This window comes from Mytilus galloprovincialis, chromosome 6 (genome assembly GCF_965363235.1).
Source record: "Mytilus galloprovincialis chromosome 6, xbMytGall1.hap1.1, whole genome shotgun sequence".
Lineage (NCBI taxonomy): Eukaryota > Metazoa > Mollusca > Bivalvia > Mytilida > Mytilidae > Mytilus > Mytilus galloprovincialis.
This window is the reverse complement of record NC_134843.1, coordinates 34,850,829-34,873,615: the sequence shown is the minus strand read 5'-3', so window position 1 is coordinate 34,873,615 and position 22,787 is coordinate 34,850,829. Positions and strand designations below refer to the sequence as shown.

At 32.3% G+C, this 22,787-nt stretch overlaps 3 protein-coding genes and 1 long non-coding RNA gene across 5 annotated transcripts in view; 1 reads left to right on the top strand and 3 right to left on the bottom strand.

The window, feature by feature from the left end:
- The window catches only part of LOC143079459 (neurochondrin-like), a 28,034-nt gene extending 26,265 nt beyond the window's left edge, over positions 1-1,769 (bottom strand). Inside the window, exon 1 of one of the 2 annotated variants that reach the window (XM_076254804.1) lies at positions 1,702-1,769. The gene's annotated coding sequence lies outside the window, so the exon portion shown is untranslated. The remainder of the gene's footprint in view (positions 1-1,701) is intronic. The other variant, XM_076254805.1, reaches the window with a different exon arrangement.
- Positions 1,770-5,180: 3,411 nt separating this feature from the next.
- Positions 5,181-7,676, bottom strand: LOC143078103 (uncharacterized). The gene is made up of 2 exons (XR_012979053.1): positions 7,471-7,676; positions 5,181-6,154 (listed from the first exon to the last, which is right to left on the bottom strand). It is a non-coding gene; the product is annotated as an uncharacterized LOC143078103 (long non-coding RNA).
- Positions 7,677-11,853: 4,177 nt separating this feature from the next.
- Positions 11,854-19,982, bottom strand: LOC143079458 (D-aspartate oxidase-like). Its single transcript, XM_076254803.1, has 10 exons — positions 19,172-19,982; positions 18,214-18,334; positions 17,222-17,292; positions 16,490-16,555; positions 16,225-16,279; positions 15,288-15,389; positions 14,214-14,275; positions 13,434-13,551; positions 12,747-12,845; positions 11,854-12,059 (listed from the first exon to the last, which is right to left on the bottom strand). The coding sequence occupies exons 1-10, from the start codon at positions 19,375-19,377 to the stop codon at positions 11,934-11,936; spliced, it is 1,026 nt and encodes a 341-aa protein (XP_076110918.1). The 5' UTR covers positions 19,378-19,982; the 3' UTR covers positions 11,854-11,933.
- Positions 19,983-21,443: 1,461 nt separating this feature from the next.
- Positions 21,444-22,787, top strand: part of LOC143079457 (mdm2-binding protein-like) — a 30,833-nt gene continuing 29,489 nt past the window's right edge. The window contains exon 1 of the mRNA XM_076254802.1: positions 21,444-21,534. Within this exon, the coding sequence (XP_076110917.1) occupies positions 21,495-21,534 (40 nt within the window). The 5' untranslated portion in view covers positions 21,444-21,494. The remainder of the gene's footprint in view (positions 21,535-22,787) is intronic.

Here is a 22,787-nt window from a genome sequence, read left to right as displayed (position 1 = left end):
TTGTTCTACATGTACCCAACCTGAAAAACTTGTAAAAACAAAATTATAGAGCATTTGCAATTGCGAATATCCCACAATCTATTGCATTAAATTTTATCTTTAAAAGCTTTTCCTAAAATTAAAGCTAAATATCTTCATTACCACACACTCGCTTTACGGTTGACATGACAGAATATACAAATACACAGATTCGATGACAGATCGTTAAGTTTAGCACGTGCCAACTAAATATTTAGCTATACGACGACTCATGGGACACTTTTTATGAAATTCATCTATTATCGAATTAATATTTTTATCTTTTCCCAAAATTTAATGCTAAAACTTAACAACGAATTATAATAACAAAAAGTAATAATCTATCCAACTTTCGATTTTGATTTGAAACAAATTTGTCCATAAGTTGAGACATAATAAGTAACTGTCCTGGTAATTTTTTTTATTCACTTTTTTTTCTTAATTTTATGATTGGGTCTAGCTTTTACTTAATGGTAGTATCAAAATTGTACTTTAGACAATCGCAAAAAAACCTATTCCAATATTATATTTATAAAAAAATAATTGCGTTGTTAATTTCTGCAATTGATTCAGAAATTTAACGGAGTAGGCTACTGTCCTGGCAATTTTTTTTGGCTTTAAGGAAATAAATGTCCATATTATTTTATATTTTCATAAAGCTTATATTTCAAACTTTTAAATGAACTAAAATTTGTTTACCGGACTTTTATTTTAAAGAAGATATTAAACTTTATACTTTGATTTTGAACAAATTTCAACCAAATTTCTAACGTAAAAGGCTTCTGTCCTGGCATATTTTTTTACCTTTAAAAGACGAAAAAAATATTAAATCATAGGTTTTTAGAAAGATTATTCTGTAATCTTTATAATCATACAAAAATATTATGCCAGACAGTTGTACTGAAGAAAATATAACAATTATAGGTAAACTCTTCTCGACAATTTCAGCCATTTGTTTCTTAAAATTTAGCAGAGTAGGCTACTGTCCTGGCAGATTTTTTTGGTGTTAATGACATAAAAGTTCATATAATTTTATATTTTCATAAAGCTTATATTCTAAACTTTCCAATGAACTAACATTTGTTTACCAGACATTTATTTTGAAGAAGATATTTAACTTTGTATTTGTATTTTGAAATAATTTCAACAAAATTTCCAACGTGAAAGGCTACTGTCCTGGCAGATTTTTTTACCTTTAAAAGCTGAAAAAAATATTAAATTATAGATTTTTAGAATGATTATTTCATAATCTTTATAATCGTACAAAAATATTATGCCAGACAGTTGTTTTGGGAAAAATATTTCAATTATAAGTAAACTTTTCTCGGCAATTTCAGCCATTTTTTTCATAAAATTAAACTGTCCTGGCAGATTTTTTTTAACTAAGTTATTATTTATTTTTATATTTTTTGCAAATAATATAAGTAAATATCATGTTCTTTATTATGCAATTTAAATTTTAACAATATGTTGAGTAAAACAAAAGTTACAGATAAAAACGTATCGAAAATAACTGTCCTGGTTTTATCTGTCCTGTTAATAGACCTTCCCGAAATTCTGCCCAATTTCTGGGACACAAGGTTGATTTATTTTATGGAGGGTCACGATAAATAAAAGATTTTACACATGCTATAGACTGTCAAAATTCACGAAAAAAGGTATCAATCTGATAATGTATTTTACCTGCAGAGAAATGTAATAAACTGATGAAAAAATATAGTTTTTAAAAGTCGTCTTCTGTTCGAATTTAAACGGAAGTTGCATGCGGTATGACAAATTTTGAAACGAGGACGGTACGATCCAGATATATATCCGAACATTTTGTTTAGTCTTAGAGGGCTGAATACTTATTGTTCTCTGTCCCAGAATTTATTATATACTAGTTATTTTTATGTAACTAGTTACCAAACCAAAAAATCATTATTATCATAAAGCAAAAAAAGAGTGGGAAATGGACTGAAAAAGGTTAAGAAGATAAAAAAAGACGTTCAGTCGACAATCTGCAGAAAAACTTGCTTATAAAAACGTTAACTCTTACATTTAAAATATGTTAAGTGTCTGTGATGACAACACTACTAACCTCAAACGATCATTGAGTTTCCTTAATATAAAAGATAAACTTAGTGAACTGTCAAAGATTGTAGGTATTCCTATGGGCACTAAGTGTTCCCCTTTAATAACAGACTCCAGTGTTCCTTTAATGTTATGAATCACAGTTTATGGATAAGCTCAGTAAATATTCCATTTAATTGAAAAATTCATCAATTCTTACCGTTATCTTGATGATATTTTTTCGTTAAATAATCAAGAATAATCAAGAATTCTCACACTATACGGCTGAAATTTACCATAAGGAACCTAGTTTATGACAAATATAATATCAACAGCAATAACTGTCCTTTCCTGGATTAAGACATGTCTGTATTACACCAGATACTATACTACAAAATTCACGACAAAATGGGTAATTTTTCGGCTTTAACTGTTGTTAATTTTCCATTTTTGGACGGCGATGTTTCTTTGGCCAATCTTACTGTGTTCATATACCCCAACTTGTTCGCTATGCTCGTGTCTGTAGTGACGTTTTGGATTTTAATGAGCGTAATCTATGTATTACAAGTAAATTATTAAGTCCAATATTTCGTTACCACAAATTACTTTAAACCTTTACTAAATTTTTCATAGATACAAATATTTGGTCTTCAAGTTTGGCTGAACCTGTAAAAAACTTATTTCAAACAGAATAGCATATCCTAAATTTTACGGTGATGTCGTAAACTAAGCCCAGAAATTTAGATAAGATCCGCATAAACGTTTTAATTCATTAGATAAACTTATTCTAAATGGTTACATATACAACACTGCAATTAAATCTTTGAATATCGTTTTTATCAAAAAAAAAACCATACTAAATATTTTACATATGCACCTTCACGATACTTCAATCTGTCGATACGTATAGTTTGGCATTGCACACGGTCAAGTGTTTCTAAATTACGCATTACACTAATCCATTGGTATATTTGTATGTGTTCTGATCGACATTTAAGTCCGAGATAGATGATTTTTCCGTTTGTTGTTATTGGCTTCGAACTAGCTGTCCGAGTAACTACGACTCACTCTCAGATCAGTACTTAGTGTCATTGTGTTTTTGGGATGTACAAGTACTCAGCCACCTCTACAGTAATGTATTTTTGTTAGATATATTTTTATTTGTATCCGTCTAAAGAGTAAAATCATTTTTTTAACTGATTTTTATACGACCGCAAAATGTTTTTTGGGTTCGTATATGTGTTATGAAATCGTCGTCGTCTGCGTCATCGTAGTCATCGTAGTCATCGTCCGAAGACACGTTTGGTTCCGGACAATAACTTTAGTCTAAGTGAATGGATCACTGAGATTTTACTATAAGGTTGGAATAAATTTTGGGAGTTATGGTAAACAGTTCAGGAATTTGGGGCCAAAAACAAGCATTTTTATAGTGTCCAGACAATAACTTGTGTTTAAGTGTATAGAGCTCTCTAAAATTGCACTTCAAGGATCTTTAAGGTTCCATACTACAAATAGAAAGCTGGAACTGAGTTAAGGGGTAATTGCTTCAATATAGAGGAGGGGTCAAAATGTTTGGGCGGGTTTTTTTCCCTATTTGGTTTTAGGGTTTAATATTTTTTTTCTTAATTTTTTTTTGGAAAAGTTTCAAGAAGGAATCTTCAATTGCACAGTATTGCCTAATAGATTTTTATGATCTCTTACCACAGTTATTTTGTTTCAGAAACCTATATTATGTCAAAAATTTGATCACAATCCAAATTCAGACAGTATCAAGGTTGAATATATTGTGTCCTAGTTCAGGTTTCGCCGGACCTCTGTAGTCGTATCAGGCTGCGCCAGCGAAGCATTTTATTATAGTTTTTCTCATGTTGTACTGTTACGCCACTGTCCCAGGTTAAAAGAGAAGGGTAAAACGCTCACAAATATGTTTCACCCCACCTCATTCTGTATATGCCTGTCCAAAGTCAGGAGTCTGTAGTTCAGTGGTTGTCGTTGGTTGAACCGTTCATGTTTGTCATATTTGTTTTTCGTAAACTCTTTAAGTTTTGTTATAAATTAGGCCTTTAGTTTTCTCAACTGAATTATTTCGTATTTTCATGTTGAGGCCTTTCATAGCCGAACTTGAGGTATTGGTTTTCTTATTATTGAAGGCCTTACGGTTGGTTGCCTTTAATTGCTTACATCCAATTCATTTGAACTTTAGTTGATATATAGTTGTCTCATTGGCAATCATACCATATCTCCGTATTTTTGATAATGAATAGAAAAGAATAGAATAGAATATCTTTTATTTCCAAAAGAGGTACCCTCAAGGGGCAAAGTGCATTTTCATAATATGACAATATAGAGTTACAATTACAAATACATTAAAGCAGAACAACAAAACAGTATAGTAAAGTTAGACATTATCAATATTGCTAACAGTATCCCAATGTTATATAAGAAATGTTTACTCAAGGCAGATGTTATAAGATATATATACAAGGATATGGAAATCATCAAATACCATTTCGACTTTTTAGGATATCCTCAAACTCAATACCTATTCTCAAACAAATACAAGAAAATGCTTGGAAATTCAAAGATGAACTAAATGGTAATTTTTTTTTTTTTTTTTTTTTTATTATAAATCAATAAAATGAACATTAAAATAACAAATGTTAAACTGAAAACAAATTTCAGAGAAAAACATATAATGTTTTTGATTTTTTTTTTTCTTCAGAAATCTTTTTTTATTTTTAACCAAATAATTGATGAATTTCGGTTTTTTTTCAGGCATTCAAATTAAAGAGTTTATTGGAATACGACCAAAACTGTACAATTGACATATGATGATGACCACATGGAACAGAAAAATTAAACTGCAAAAGGGAAAAAAAATGTGCCGTCAAAAACAATTGAAACATGCCGATTATCAACAATGTTTATTTCAAAAAGCATAAAAAATGTCAACCATATTTTCAAAAAGCAATCATACCACATCTTCTTTTTTATATTATCTAATTTTGATGAGAAAATATTTTGGATTATTTTAAGAGTTAAATATGCCTATGGACATTTCAAAATATGATTTAACAAACTTTACATTAATTATTAATATTAATAACAAATTTTGATATATAAATAATGTTTTATTTTATCATATAGTATGCCATTCTATTTCAAGTAAAGTTTTATGATTTTCATAAAAACTTTTATGGAATGCCTGAAACATCTTCAGTCTTACGGAGAGTACATACTTTTATTTGCTGATGTCATTCAACAACCCTTTACAAGTCTACGTGATACATTTCTTCAGATTTCCTTTTTTTGTGAGCCGTATACGGAGGTGGTGGTGGCATTTATTTATTGTACCGATCCCCTTCATGCGGTCAGATCGTACTGGTCCCCATGGTGTGGAAGATTGTGTTGCTTCCTTTGGTGTGGCAGATCCACAAGGTTTCTTGTATGTTGTATGTAGAAGAAGGTTCAATTTGGGCCACTTGTTTGATTCCGGCTTGGTGTGCTAGTTCCACATATAATAAAAAGTATCTTTTAAATCCATGACAACAACCCTAACATAACTGACTTTTTTTGACGCCACATTTTTATCTTGTCCCATTGGCGAATAAATAGACAATATTTGTATTTGTATACGAGGTTAAGAAACCCACATTACTCCTGTTTCGAGCCGAGTTCATGCTGACTTTATAGTTTCCAGAACTGCACAGCCTCTTCAAAACCAAAATAAATTTGTTCACAAAAACTTGATCTATTGTCAGTCACGATTTCCCAATAGATGATCCATCGAGGGGAGCTTGGCTAGCGAAGATGTAGACGACCGCGCGTGCATCGCCAATTTCTCTTCATTTCTGGATCGGTGTGAAAACTATTTTGCCGTTTCAACTTTTTTTTGTAGAAAAACCAAACATAGATCTATTCTTCCGGTACGCATACAAAAGGAAGAGCTCGAATGGTTGGTGCCGCTACCACATTGAAGGAGCGAATGCTATACTTGTTAAAGATGAGCATTGTGTGAGTCTCTATATAGGCATCATCTTTGGGGAGAATATGAGTATCTTCTAATACCTTCACTGTTCTTTTCCTATAATAAATAATGTATTCATTCTTATCATATACTTAGACTAAATAACATATAAATTTTACTGTATGATAAAAGCATTAAAATTTACGTAAACTTCATATTTTTCGAATTGGTGCTTAGCGGGCTGATATGCCTGAAAAGTTTATCACATGCTTCGATTGTTATCACATGCCTTTCCGTAACGTTATCGCATGGCTTTCCGGTGATACTCGGCAAATTCCGGAAAATACATTTCAATGCTACGTTTTCAGTGAAAAACATTACAAAGTATTATTGTATACAAACCAATTATTTGGATACATGGATACTGGAAAGTATTTTGTGTAAAATAAAAAAAAAAAAAATAAAAAAAAAAACATAAAAAAGTAACAAAACAAATTATTAAATAAATGCCTTTTTTAAAAGTTTCAAACATAATTTAGAAAGTTACTTTAAAAAAAGGTTGACTTTTCCAAATAGTGATCATTATATATATATATTGTTGGATTATTTTTTTTATTGTCGATTCTTCCTTATTAAAATGTTTTTCTCTATGGAGGCATATATATGCTAAAAAGATTTCATATCGAATGTACTAAATTTGGGGTCCGACGTCCGTGAACTTTTAATTCTTTGAACTTCTATTTGGGAACAAGGTAAAAGGATCAATATATGAATCTGTTATTTTCTCCATTGTTAAAGCATATGATAAAAAGATCATAACATGTCATTTTTCATATCGCATGTATTATCAGCCCTCGGTCAATATCAGCCCTCGAGCCATGCGGCTCTTGGGCTGATATTGAACCTAGGGCTGATAATACATGCGATATAAAGCCTCGAGGCCGATATTGGAGTCTCGGGATGATACCAGGGCCAATATGGAAAAGGGCATGTTATAATCTATACTTATTAATATAGATGATATAGTAGCAAAATAAATAAACCAACTTAGCCACAAACAAAAATGAAAAAAAGAAAGATTATGTTTCATTGAAAACAACCTCCCCCTTTTTATTTTCTTTAACAAATATTTTCCATGTTAAACATATTCGGACACCACTGGTAGGAAGACTTATTTTAACAATATGATATATTAAAAAGTTTGTAAATGCTTGCTTATTCTTTTTTTTTCAACCTACAACTACAGTGCAATCTTACAAGTTTATGTTATCAATCTTATCGATTCTGTTGGAAATTTCTTTGATGTTTCAATCATGCTAAAAATCTGATTTAGTTTTAAAAGTTCCCAGCTTTAAACAATTATTTATGTCTATTATTTTCTATATTTATAGTATACGTAATCCAATACAAATGAATGGCCAAATAAGACTTACCATTTCGCGTCTTTATTCCACAAATATTCGTTCGAAATCTAAAAACAACTTTTCGCAGACTCTCCTTTTAATTGAAACCTTGCCCACGTATGTGTCGTGTTTTTGCATCAATCAATGTTCAGTGACAGGTCACACACTCAGTTTTGACATAAGTTAGCTATATGGTCGGGTATATAAATATGATAGATGGTGTTTATGAAAATAGCTGTTGGATCTTGCACTTGACGGGTTTATGGACAACTATTCATGTTATACTTCTAGTGTGATATTTAAGAGAGAAACATTCATATTTTCTGTTTTTAATTAGTCTCTATGGATCTCGTTTTACATAGGGTCCAATTTATTCAAGTTTAGTATATTATATATTGTTACATTTTCATGTTTTGTCGTTTTCATATCAAGAATTTTTCATTAAACAGACTTTTTTATACAATACAATACAATCTACAATATTTTATTTTTCCAAATTAAAGGGCCCATTAAGAGCATAACATTAATAACAACATGACATAAAAACAGAGTGATTTTTTGATTTTCTGAGTTGCAAGCCTTTATCCACTTGTATTTTTGTCTATCTGATGAGTTAAGCCTTTTTCAACTGATTTTTTTTAGTTCGTTCTTATGTTGTACTGTTATACCACTGTCCCAGGTTAGGGGAGGGTTGGGATCCCGCTAACATGTTTAACCCCGCAAAATTATTTATGTATGTGCCTGTCCCAAGTCAGGAGCCTGTAAATTCAGTGGTTGGTTGTCGTTTGTTTATGTGTTACATATTTGTTTTTCGTTCATTTTTTTTTTACATAGATAAGGCCGTTAGTTTTCTCGTTTGAATTGTTTTACATTATCTTATCGGGGCCTTTTATAGCTGACTATGCGGTATGGGCTTTGCTGATTGTTGAAGGCCGTATGGTGACCTATAGTTGTTAATGTCTGTGTCATTTTGGTCTTTTGCGGATAGTTGTCTCATTGGCAATCATACCACATCTTCTTTTTTATATGCACATAAAATAGATTAAAAAAAAAAACTGCCATCATCATTACTCATGATCCATGTAAAAAGATCATTTCTGTTTAAATTAACTAAATTGGGGTATTTGTTTTCATATAATAAGTCATATCTCTTCTGAGGTTATTTTATATGACCATGTGTATACTTTGATTGATTTTATGAATATCATTAAACACTTAGAATCATTTATCCTAGTATGATATATTGCTGTATTTATTTCATTTTTTTTCTCTCACAGAACAACATACAAGAACTACTATGAGCACAATTGAGTAAACAACTTTGCCAGCTTTGGAAAACAACCTAATTTGTCTTCGCTACCATCCACAGCAGTTAACTCTACCATGTCTATATTTATTTCTTTTATCTAGACACCTTTTTGTAAGAAACAGAATTCAGGTACCTTATTTTATACTTTATATCAGAGACATATATTACATGTCTCTGTTTATATCATTTCAAAGTTTGATATTATATAGTTCAAAGTTAATATATATTGATTTATTGAGCTTAATATATTTTCTCTTTAAAAAGGACATAGTACTGTAGTTTTACTGATTTTTTTTAACATTCTGTTTAAGATTTTATCCTATGTATGTATATTGTTGATGTTGTCATATTTTTTTTTTATAGTCTTTTTTACATTTTGTAATAAGTGCCAAATATAGTGTAAATACATAGTTGTATTCATTGCATAATTTTCCTCAAGTCATAATTTCATAATTTAGCATTCATCACGTGCATGACTGTCCTCGATCAAAACTATCTAAGGTAACATATTTTTGAATGATATATATATCAGGGGCCGTGTCAACGAAGCTGTCCTAGGACTAGGACATGTCTTAGGATGGTCTTAGGACACGTCTTAGTCCTAAGTCAGGTTAACGAAAGTCTCCTAAAATAAGATATGTCCTAAATTTGGTCCTAAAGTTAGGACATACAAATAGGTGTCTTAGGATAATCCTAAAGGTTACAATGTCCTAAAACGTAATAAAAACAGCAAATATGGCATAAACTCAATACTAAAAATACTAATAGAATATTAAACTATCAAACTATTATAAAAATTAAATTTATAAAACAACTAAAATTGCAGCACGAATATCGCGTTTAACAAAGTTTTGTGAATATTTACTTTTGTTTTCGTATTAAAATCTTTAATATCTTCCATCGTATTTTTAATTAACGTATTTATTAGTATAACGTTAAATCTTTAACTTTTATTTTGCGTTAATTGTTTTCCGTATACAAGTCACCCTCCCTCTCTTTACATATATAAATATTAAAATACAATAAAATCTATGTCATAGAAATCTCTGTATAGTTTTTCAATTAAATGTATATGTGTTAGGATGGTCCTAGGACCATCATAGTTAGGACTGTCCTAAGACAGCTTTGTTTTACATCCTAAGACCATCCTAAATAATGTCCTAAGACCTGTCTTAGGACATATCCTAGGATACTTTCATTGACACGGCCCTTGGTTATAAGTACTTATATATTGATGACACCATTGATGTTTTACAACAATATATTGCATAATTTTCTCAAATCATTATTTCATGAATAAAAAAAAATGATCTCGAAATATTGACTCTATTAAAGTCTCTACATATATGAAGAGTTCAAGTCAAAATTTTAAAAATTGAAATGTCACAATTTTGACTTTAAAAAAAAGGTTCAATGTCAATTTTATTATTACTATGCACCTAATACGCTTATAAAAAATTATGGATCCATGGATACTATATTTTATACAGTTTCTTACGTTATATTTTATGAAGCACTTTATCAGACAGGTTAAACTACATAACAAAAGGTACATTTGAAAATGATTGGTTTTTCTATGTTTATTTGACATTTTTTATTGCTGTTGTATGGCAGTTTTTTTCAAATTTATTTGATTTGTTCATATTTACATATAGAATCAATGTTTTGATTACCAAAACTTGAAGCAGAAACGGTTTATAGTAACATTTGAGTTCATCAAACTTTCCATCAAGCAATTTGTTATTTTTTCGAATGTCGAAGCCCCGCTTGACAGTATCCCGAATGACAAAAACATTATAAAACCGTACCATTCCGTTCCCACTGAGTGCACTCTGTGATTAGTATAACTTCTAAACAAAATCAGTGATTTCATTACCTTTAATAACGCACTTCCATGCTTAATTATTTAATAGACGGTCTTTTAAAAAAATAAATATATTCTCCTCAAAATACAGACGTGTGCCATTCATTATGTGACAGACTTCATACAAGCTTCGAAAGAAGAATAAAAAGAAGCTAGCATTATTTTTTAATACCACAAGCCGCTGTATGGGCGATGTCTTAACTTCTTCCCGTGAACCATCCCTTCAAGTTAAAAATCTGGCCCAACGTCTAAGTTTATTACAAAGCAGGGTTCAATATTATATCCCATTATCATGTTCTCGTCCTCATGTGTTCTAATATTTGCCACTGTGTGATGCAATTTAAAAAAAGTCTGCAGAATAATAAAAAGAAAGCTAAATAATGAGCAATATGAACCTAATCAAGAATCGTAGGATGATCTCATACTTTATGTTTTACTCAGGTTATGTACTCATTCCTTAATAGTCTCATTTGTGTTAGTGTATGTTAAATTTTACAATGGTTGCCGAAACATGTATTCTTTTTCTTATTTTTTTTAACCGGAACTTATGAAAATGTATTTATTATGATGCTTATATTGGGAAATTGTCTTTTATCCCAAATTTATTTATTTTTCAAAATCAGTATGAAAACTTCTGGTCGAAGGGAGACAATGCATTTACAATCCTACATATCACATCGCTAAATCTACTGGGTACTTTATCAGTAGGGGAGTCACTGATCTATAGACCTGTTGAAATATCGAACAATCTTCTTCAACGGTTCCAGTTTTATTTTGAACAGAACTGGTAGACCTGTTGAAATATCGAACAATCTTCTTCAACGGTTCCAGTTTTATTTTGAACAGAACTGTTGTTTTTGCTACTTATAGGTCATCTATTAAATGCTCAGCATCGAAAGTAGAACATCAGTGGCGGATACTGGAGAGGGGGTCCGGGGGTTGGAACCCCACCCCCTTTTTTTTGGCCGATCAATGCATTTGAATGGGAGCATATAGTTGGAACACCCCCTTTACTCTGGGTTGGGAACCCCCTTTTAAAATTGCTGGATCCGCCACTGAACATAGCATGCCGGTATACTAGTAAGCTTTTTTGTCGTTCGTTATTCTACGTAGTACATGTATATAGACATATTTAATCAGGTATTTTTTCTATTGTGGTGTATTTGTTAGTATGTCGTATGTGAGTCTATATAATAGTATATAACAATATAATACATTATCTTACATTGGAAAACATAACTTTACAGGACTATTTATTGAAACAAAAATACAGTTACCAACAGATTATTTGTATAAAACATAGATTTGATTTGCTTTGGTTTATAATTTTGATCTTGCGATTGTGACATCTGAGTAAATGATCTGTGAAACTAGTTTGGCAGCAGATATCGCACTCCCCCAGCTCAGGGCGACACCATCTCCTCCGTGTCCGACATTGTGAACTACCTGTATCAAGAAAAAAATCAAATAAGTTTAGAGGCATATCTGTTGATGTTGATGAAATAGAAGTGCAAGAAACATATTCGTTAGAATAATCTGTGAGTTTGAAGAAATCTTTGTTGACATAAACTGTAATTAGTGTAACTAACTGTAACAAATAAGAAAATCCGTCTGTTGGAGAATTAAGTTTTATCTATTTTGTCATATCTTTACTTAATTTAATACCTCCGTCATTGAATTGGATAATTTACCATGACAACAAAGTGGACTGACCACGACGAAAAAAGCGCACGTAATAAGGTTTTGAACCAGCGCTTTACTGTAAAGCTACTTTTTTCGCAGATACTTTATTTTCGCATTGTATCATTTCTAGGCCACTTTGCAGCTATCTAATTTAGCGATTTTCTAATATACTTGATGTAGGTAGTTTAATAAGGAAAGATCCAAGATTTTTCTACTCGCGAAAGTCGAGAAAATAAATCTCTCGCGAAAATAAGTCAAGATAAAACTATTATATCGACCCAGAGTTATCCGGTATGATGTCTTGCAAGGAGTCAGTTGTATCGTAGGATTGCAGGATTTCCCGTTTCGATTCTATTCCAAATGTTGGTAAACTACAATCATAACAAACCTATGAACTATAAACTTTGAATACACATCCGATTACATTTTTCTGTCTTTTTTATAACATACCTTCATGATATGACCTCCAACCTTTTTAAGTTCTATTTCTGTTCGAATTGATGTCCGGTGTGGTCTTATTCCTACCCATTTTCTTACAATTGGAGCACTCTGTAAAAAAAGTTTGACACTATAAATTTATACCGCAGTCAGTAAAAATATATATATATTTTAAAATTAAAACGCACTCCGTACAAATAGACAGAGACAACAAATGTTTACAATCACTCAAAACACCCATTCAATTTCTTACGCCAGAGCAGCAAAAGATTTTCTAAAATCATTCTCTGGTAAAAAAAAATAAGAAAAAAAATAATGAAAGAGATGTGTATTGGCAACATGTAATGATGATTCTGTGAAATATTCATTGAATTCAGTTTTCTGACTAGTCTTGACTTTTTTCCCGTCCACAAACTGACATGGACGTCAAATAATGTTCCGACCTAAACGATGATCCAACGAATCAAAAATGTTCGGATAGGAATGAACATTGAGGGTAGGTATAGAAAGACAGAATACACAAAGACATGAATTGACCGACTATCAAACAATATAGATATAATTGTATCCATTAACTGAGTGCGGCTGCCTATAATGAAGAATAAAATGTATAAATGAGAAAAACAAAACCAGATCCAGCTATTTTGAAAAGGGGTTCCAAATCGCAGAACACCAAGAAACGCGAAGATCAGAACTTACCTTAAGACCTGGTAATATTTGACAACATCTGTGTAAGACGTCGTTAAATGTATCTTCACTATAATCTAAAGACTCCTCTCCGACATGTCTTGTCCCTCCTAACACAACATCGTCTTGTCTGCATGAAAAATAAGGATATAAGATGTTTTAATCGTTATACATGTATAAGTATAATGGAAATTAATGCGACTGTCATACAAGTAAGAGGTTAAGCTGGCTATAAAACCAGGTTTAATCCACCTTTTTATGAATATGAAAATGCCTCTACCAGTCAGGAATGTGACAGATATTCATTCGTTTGAAGTGTTTGAGCTTTTTATTTTGTCATTTGATAACGGACTGTCCGTTTTGAATGTTCCTTGTAGTTCGGTAATTTTTTTCTTTTACTGTTTTACATTTAATTTCTTCTTGTATTGATATCACTACAAAATAACTGCGATTAATTGGTTGTGATTAATCTAGATGCAACCGATACATGTACATATTCAGGAAGATAACATGTTTGCAAAATAACAATCATAAGAACTGAACAATGGGAGGACTGTCTGTAATAGGTAAAATAATTGTCTCTGTTTATACGAGAAAAAAACAATGGTGCAATGGATACAGTAAGCAACAGACAAATCGCCGGCAGAAATGACTCATTATTGTACGGGTACTTCAACGTGTGCGAAGAGCGTTTTATCCCCCCCCCCCCCCCCACAAAAAAAAAAAAAAAAACCTCGCTCGCTATTCTCGTAATTTAATAATCTTTTTTTAAGTATGTATTTTCTTTCTTACCCAGGATATATGTATGTTGAAGTGTCCGCAAAATAGGCATTCTTCACCCATGGTGCCTGTACCTGGTATAACATAATATTAAGATTGATACGTTACAAAAATACATCAGCTTTCTCAACAAACAACAAACACTTTATTTGTTTAATTAAGAACTCGCATCAATACTTTACTCGTTCTCTGAAATATTAAATTGAGAAGATGTGGTTCTTTTGTTTGATGTTACTGGATAGATGTTATTCTTCACTGACGTTTTAGGGAGTTGTTGATGTTTTATGTAGAAATAACAGTGACGTCGTACTTCCAACCAGTTTGCAAACTATTGATATTTGCAGACCACCAATTCACTCCCTCCAGTTAGAACAAACAATATGCGCGTTTGATATCATTGTTTACATAAACTAATCAACAAATTTACAGAAAAGAAATTTTGGTGAAAGAGAAAATATATTTAGACCATTTCGAGTCAAAATTTACTTGTCTGTGGGTTTGGTGCAAGTGTCATACAAGTGAGAGGTTTGGCGCTATAAAATCTACATTTGAAAATGCCTGTACCAAGTCAGGAATATGACAGTTGTTGTCCATTCGTTTAATGTGTTTTATCATTTGATTTTGCCATTTGATTAGGGACTGTCCGTTTTGAATTTTCCTCGGAGTTCAGTATTTTTTGTGATTTTACTTTTTTCAGTAAAACTTGAGGATGAAAAAGCTCAAGAATATACTCATTTAAGATTTCCAGAAAACCTGGGGTTATTTTAAGTACCGGTAGTACTTGGCTTCCGAATGGCAGTTCTTTCTAATTAAAGTTGAATTTAAACATTGGTTGAAAACTTGCATGTAGAAAGGTGATACATGAACATTTCAGGATATACATATAAAAAACCTGTGATAATTGCAAATTTTGTTGAAAAGATGGGATTGAACTGATGATCGGACACGTATATGACCGTATATAAAAACACTGGATCATAACGTAGAATGGTATTCGTTATCAACTTAGAATAACTTTATAAAGTCATTAATATTTAGCTTCATATGCATCGAAACAATGTCTTAAAGAAAATCATAATTATTTACTCTTATGAGATGTCCTCTGACAGGAAACATTTCTTTGTCTTCAAACAATTCTCTGGCTCCCAGTCCAAGACAGTTGACGTAAATATCGTACTGGTTTACAATCTGAAATCACGTTGGTGTTCAAACAATTACTTTGTTAAGTAACATAAATGTCCAAACAATTACTTTGTTAACATAAATGTTCAAACAATTACTTTGTTAACATAAATGTTCAAACAATTACTTTGTTTACATAAATGTCCAAACGATTACTAAAAAAGTAATTTGTACTCTTTTCAACGAATACATATGGACCAAAATATATTGAAAATTGTACTGAATTATGTTCAATTATTCATGACTTAAGTATTTTTTTCATATCAGGATTTTGTTGTATAAATTAGCCGATATGTATTCTACTAACGGGTTTGCTACGAGGCTGGGAGAAGTAGGAGCAAACCACTTGTAAGAAAATTTTAGAATTGTTTTGAACGATACAGAACCCGGATTGATATGCATGAATCTGAGATTTACTATATATAACCATGACACAGTGTGATGCTGTAGGAATAACAAAATGTAAACTGATTGACCAGAAAGTTTAAAATCCTTGGCCCCATCCAGGCACATCTGGTCGTAATGGAGACGTTTAATTCGATACTTCGTAAACGGAGAATTTTACGCACTCTTGTCTTTATTGCATACAAATGATACTGTTAGTTTAGACCGTCTTGAAAAATACCAATTGCGTTGTCAGCAGATGCTAACTACAAATCATATGCATGAAACATTTGCCACTGGACTTCAACAGCAACCAATAATCAATCAACACTCTGATATTATTATGCTACATATGTCTACAAATATTGAATGTCTTCAAATATATATACTTCTACAGAGCTCTGATCTGTCGTTTTAATGAATATTCATGACATACAGTATGAAACGGGAAGCTTACTTGTGAAAGGGACTCTATTTTCTCGACTCTTGTTTTTCCGCCATTTTTATGAAACCTGAAATGCAATGTTTATTTAGCACATACTCAATATCATGAAAACTGGGTTAGAACTTTTATTTTTTTAAATATAACATAACATCAGAAGTGTAAAGTAGAAAGAGTGAGATTAAAGTAAAGAATTTCATTTCAAATTATAAACTGAAATTAAAAAAACGAATTTAGTAATTATTCAATGCATGTAAAATGCAAAGGAAAGAAAACATACCATTGAAGTAACCATGGCAAATACCGTCGACATTCAATCATCAAGGTGTCACTAAAATATCCATATCTGAAAAAATAAACCAGGAACTTGACTATAATTTAATTCAGTATCATCACTTTTTTATAGTAAGACAACCATAACATAAGCTATGAATTTAATAAGCAACTTGAAAGAATGTTTATTGAAGGCTTTACACAATCAGGGCGACAAGAGTATAAGATTCACGGAGTCAAGGCTCCGTGTTGAAGGCCGTACTTTGACCTATAATGGTTTACTGTTACAAATTGTGACTTGGATGGAGAGTTGTCTCATTGGTACTAATTCCACATCTTCTTATATCTTTCTACTGAAAACATTAAATCTTATTTTTTAACATATATATTGTACTATAGTATTCAAGTTGGCAACATCTAGACTACCAATTGACAATTGGTAGTCTAGATGTTGCCAACTTCAACTTGCCTATTGGCGGATAGGGCGGATCCAGCCTTGTTTAAAGGGGGTTCCAAGTATACAAATTGTCCAAATTCAAATGCCTCGTTCGTAAAAGAATGGGGTTCTAACTCCGACCCCCAACTAGATCAGCCACTGTTAGCCTGCAGCAATTATTAATCGAAATCAGCCAACAAAATATATAGCCTCTGGTTATATATCGTGCTCAACAATTACAGGCGATTTGGTCTCCGTTTGTCTCTTAACCAGAATTAATTATTAATATCCACAAATACAAACCTTGGGTCGCCTGTAAGACCGCTTAATTCATCTTTTGACAACTTCCTTGTCTCATAACAATACAGGGGAGTCTGTTAAAGTATTAAAAACTGATTTAAAATTAATAATAATTGTTACATTCAATATATATACATATCCGTGATTTTTATTCTGTCCTTCCTGTTTGTGTCTATATATATGTAATCCCATAGTAGTCTTTGGTTTTCGCTCAAAATAGTGATTTGTTTTCATGAACCATTTGCAACGAAATATATCAATCATAACTTAGAGAGATAAAATAGAATGAAATTCAAAACAGTGTGGCTGTGGCCATTGATTGACACATTAAATGCATCTAATGACTGGGACAATTTACGTGAACGTTTGTCTGTAACGACCACTGTCCACGAAGTACCTATGATAGACATTTAAACTGTGGGGTCACCAAGGTTTCTTAACGCCTTTAATTATAAAATAATTCGAAAAATTAATCAGGAATAACCTTTATGTTTTGATTTATATAATTTATATAAATCAAAACATCGTGTTATTTCTGATTATTTTTTTCGAATTACTTTATTAAGGTGTTGAGAACCTTTGGTGACCCCATAGTTTAAGTGTCTTTAAAAAGTACACAGTGACCAATGGTCGTTACAGACAAACGTTCACCTAAATTGTCCCAGTCAATGGATGAATTTAATGTGTCAATCAATACCCACAGCCACACTGTTTTGAATTTCATTCTAAGGAGTGAGAGAAGGACAAAAACACCAAACATTTACACCCCTCTGTTTAGTTACGCAATAATGAAATACATGCGATTGGTGTACGGTATACCGTGAGTTAGTGCCACATCTCCTTTTATTTATATGGCATATATCCCTATGTTTTTGAATCATATTTTAATGTAAAAGTGCAGCATCTCCTATGTCAGCAATTTCTAATATTGCCATTGGAAGATATTTGTTTTGCGTCCGTAAATATTTGATAAAAAGCGATGCAATTTTACTCACATGAGCCTCGCATTCTTCTCTTCCATACAAATATCCTCCAACACGATGTACTCCTGCCTTAGGGGCTTCCTCGGATTTCCAGATACTATGGTACCATTTGAAAGAATCTTTACACCACTTCCTTTTTAAAAGAGTGACAGAAACTCAATTATATTTGAAAACGTTTACAGAATTGTGTACTTCACAGTTAAAACACAGGACGAATTTCAGTTCCAGATGCGGATTAAGGGGGCAGGGGACGTGTCTCCAATTATGAAACTACATATTTGGTTAATGCATTGACTAGAAACATGTCCCCCTCCAAATGTTGTCTAGTTTGCCAATGATCCCCCTCCCCCTTGTTGAAAATCCTGGATCCGCATCTGAGATTGACGGCGGACTTTTTCATTGAATGGGTAGTAAGCAGACTGCTATTCAAATGTGTTTAACATTTGTAAAAAATCTATTTACGTTGTGTTTGCACATCTACATTCAGTGTACTCTAATATGTTATTTAAGTGCACAACATAAATTAAGAAGGCTTATCGCAAAAAGAAGTTAATCTGACTTGAAAATAAATATAAATTTATATTATTGATGTTCTGATTACTAAACCCCTATAAGTTCAGTTTTCGTCTGTATTTGGGATTTATGGTTGTGGTCTTTAAAAAAAAAAGGGTGTGTGTGTGGGGGGGGGGGGGTCGATTGGAAGATGGTTCGAATGATGCTAACATTTTTTTTTCTTATCCTTTTTATATAGTGTCACATCAGCTCTGTCAATTATTGTAGTCTTACTCAAAATGAAAAAAATTATGAAGATTAGCATCTGAAATCAACCTTGCACCTAGACCACGCATTAATCGTGTGCAGGTTATAAATATATAATATTGTTTTAGTTATATAATTAGACAAGAACGAGTGCAATGTCATGTTGTCCTTGAAAATTCTCTGCCAAAGTCAAAATAATTAATAAACCTACCTAATTATTGCCAAATCCCCGTTAGTTTTGATACTGGTTGGTCTGAATATTCCTGCAGCCCCATCACTTGTCGTTTCATAATTAAATTTGTCAGCAATAATGGTCACCTCTGCCCGGGGGTAGAGTTTCTGTATATTGATCGCCGTAGACAAACCTACGACACCGGCTCCTAAAACAGCGATCGATTTTCTCTGATTGTTATCCATGTCTTCCTTTCAATGATAGAACATTAATCTTTTACACAGAGCCGATTTATCTCACTCACAAGGCGATCGCATACAAAAGTACGTTCACCGTATCGTATATTTTTAGCAGTGTAAACATGGAAAGTGAAAAAACGTATATATCCTATTTAAATAATCTCTTATGGTCAGCTGTCATGATTGGACTGGGCATTGTCCAGAAACAGGGTCATGGGTTTTCATTTCCAATACAATTATCGTAATGTCGAACTGTTTCAAAAAATACAGTCAAAGTATATCATCTTATCCTAGGTTCGTTATGCTGTTTTACAGTCATTCTGACTCTCTCTTCGACGTGTCTTTTTCTTGTTCACCTCGGTGTGTCTTTTTCTTTCACTCTTTGCCGATGTGTCTTTTTCTTTCTCTCTTCGGCGTGTCTTATTCTTCTCTCTTCTGTGTGTATTTTTCTTCCTCTCATCGGTGTGTCATTTTCTTTCTCTCTTCGGTGTGTCTTTTTTTTTCTCTTTGGTGTGTCTTTTTCTTTCTCTCTTCGGTGTGTCTTCAAGTTTTCTTTCTCTTTAGTGTGTCTTTTTCTTCTCTCTTCGGTGTGTCTTTCTCTCCGACTATATTAATCAATTAAAATAGAAGAAGAAAACACCTGCCAAGGGCGACAGGGACGGATCCAGCCAACTACATGTCCCCATTCAATTGCATTGATCGTTCAAAAAAGGAGGGGTTCCAACCCCCGGAGCCCCACCCCCTGTATCCACACCTGAGCGGAATTAGAACTCACATTCTCAGTTCTGAAAGGCTAGTCAGTGATGAAGTAACTTAAGTACTTCATAGTAGGTCACTGTCCACAAATGGGACTTCTCTCTTTGATAGAAAAACAGATTAGATGATATTAGAATTTCAACCATCTTGGACTATTATATAAGTATGATAGCCCAAAGAACAATTGATTTTTTATAGTGTCTGGCCCCTATACAGAAATGTCCTGGGCAAACCGTTTTTTTTTTTGTTTTTTTTTTTTATATCAGAGACATAATATGTTATAATACAATATGTCTCTGTATATATCATATATGTCTCTGATTTTCATTTGCAAATGAAAAGATCTCTTAAAACCCTTAGATTTTTTAGACATGGAAAGATAAATCAAAGAGAATGAACTTATATACTGTACAACGTACTGTGATTTAAGGGTGTATTCTTCCTATGTTTCAGTCTCATGCATTCTCACTGAAATCTCGTTCTGGAATTATTTCCAAAATATGTGATACAAGTGGAAAATAGCAATGAATTTGATAATTATCATAATAATATCTGTGAAAGAATTGTGTAATTCCAATAAGTAGTTTTTGAGAAATTAAATTTTCAAATTTTATTACTAACCAAGTCAGTTTTTTTAGCTGAAATTTTGAGAGAAATGAGTGAGGGGAACAAAAATGATTTTATCAGAAACATAAACATCCTATATAACTTTTTCTTTTCAAATTTCCTAGACATGTATTTTGTCAATCATTTATAACAAGGAAGTTGAAATAATATGCATTTTATTCTTTAAACAGAGAAAAATCACAAATTTCCAAAATTGACAACATGGTAAATTTGACACGAAAAAGCATCAAAATATGATAAAACTTTCTTATATTAACACCTATACCCATAGTTTTTTAGTGGAATTTATACAGATTGGTCCACTGACTTCATCTTTATTGAGAGTATGAAAAAGAGTATAATTGTAGAACTGATTTTTTTCACGATAATAGCCCCAAAATGGGTAAAAGTTAATGAAAATGGGAAAATCATCAAAATTAGGTACTTTCAAAGTAACATGTAATCAGGGCGAACGATCCCGATACCCTTTCAAAGGGCCGTAGCAAAAAAAGAAGCACACCACCATATGATTTTTTCTTCACCAATTTTTGTTTACAGTCATATCAACCCAAAAATCAGGGTTAGAAAAAAGTTTAATTCTAGAAATTTGTGGTTCCTCAGAGGTGTACATCCTAATACATAATAAAATTATAAATTTCTGTATCCCTTTATCGTGACGGAATATATTCTGATCTTTTCCGTTATCGGTTCAACGTACAGTTATCTCCCCTGTCTAACCCGCCAAATTCATAAATGTGAAGATGCCTTATAATTATTATTGCCTTTTCTTGATTTCTTCTGGTTAGTATACTGGCTTGGAATATTTTACACACAACAAACACATGATATACGTCATAAGGGACTAGGAAATGATGTAGTTGCATTGTAATCAGAAGCTGAAAGTAGGCCCCAAAACCGACAGAGGCTGAGATGGACCACACAACAAAATAAACAAATATTGAAATCACTTTACTCTGTCAGATAATACAGAACTCTAGACAACACTGTGCAGCCGTTAAAGTGATTTATATTACCAGCTAACTTTGTTTTTAAGGTTAATTTCAGCTTGATGATGATATGTTCCAGCTAGGCCGTTTTCAGAGGCGGCGCCCGCCCTTTCCCGAGTGCCGCCCTGTGCCCTTTTTATAGTTTCCAGGGCGCCCTGCCTTATTTGAAATCGATCGTATATTATTTTGTTCATATTAATATGATCCTCTAATTACTAAATTTACCTGGTGAAAGTTTATGACTTTGTTTACGACCCCAAGCTAATCAACGGTTAATTTCAACTGGTGTCCTAATCTGTTGTTATAGGTAATCTGTTTATCGTATAGGTCATTAATGATCATCAACATTAATTCATTCAAATAGAATCGGTGAGTCAGCAATTATCTTTGAAGAAATGTGCATTACGACAACTTGGGCACAATTTGCAATGTTAACTGTAGTTTCATATCATGGAGAAAACGTAATGACAGAAAGTTGAAAACCATAATTCATACGTATTTGTCATTGACTGCCCTAATTTTTGATACGAAAATTTACATCTTCTACGTACTGTTTATAATTCTCCAAAGAAGGAGCACACCCAAATAAAGAAAGATAACTCAATTTGATATTTTCCTAGCATTGAGTAACCCACTTCATATTCTAAAATATGTCTACATATATATGTAGGACTCTAAAGTGCAATGGGGACGCTGAAGTACGATGGTCACGCTAAAGTGTGATGGTCTACGCTAAAGTCCGATGCTTCCATATGCTAAAGTGTGATGGTCCGCGAAAGTATCTACGTATGAAACATAGTTGGATAATGACGTTAACAGTCGTTTATACAAACTTAAAGTTGAACACGCCGGAAGATAAATTACAAATATTTTATTAACACCTTTAAAATCAAATGTCAATGACTGAATTGGTTTAAACCTGACCGTGCTTTGTCGGTATTCGCATGGATATCATGTATCCTGGTTTTGGTGGAAGCGAAAAGATACATTTGAATCATTGTTTAGGTTGCAGTTTACTTTGCAGTTCCCTTGAAAATATTGTCGATT

Coding starts and splice junctions, on each gene's coding strand:
- LOC143079458 (XM_076254803.1), bottom strand. CDS start 19,377: ATGGATAACAATCAGAGAAAATCGATCGCTGTTTTAGGAGCCGGTGTC. Junction 18,335..19,171: donor GGGGATTTGGCAATAATTAG/GTAGGTTTATTA, acceptor TCTTTTAAAAAG/GAAGTGGTGTAAAGATTCTT. Junction 14,276..15,287: donor TCAGAGGACATCTCATAAGA/GTAAATAATTAT, acceptor ATGTTATACCAG/GTACAGGCACCATGGGTGAA.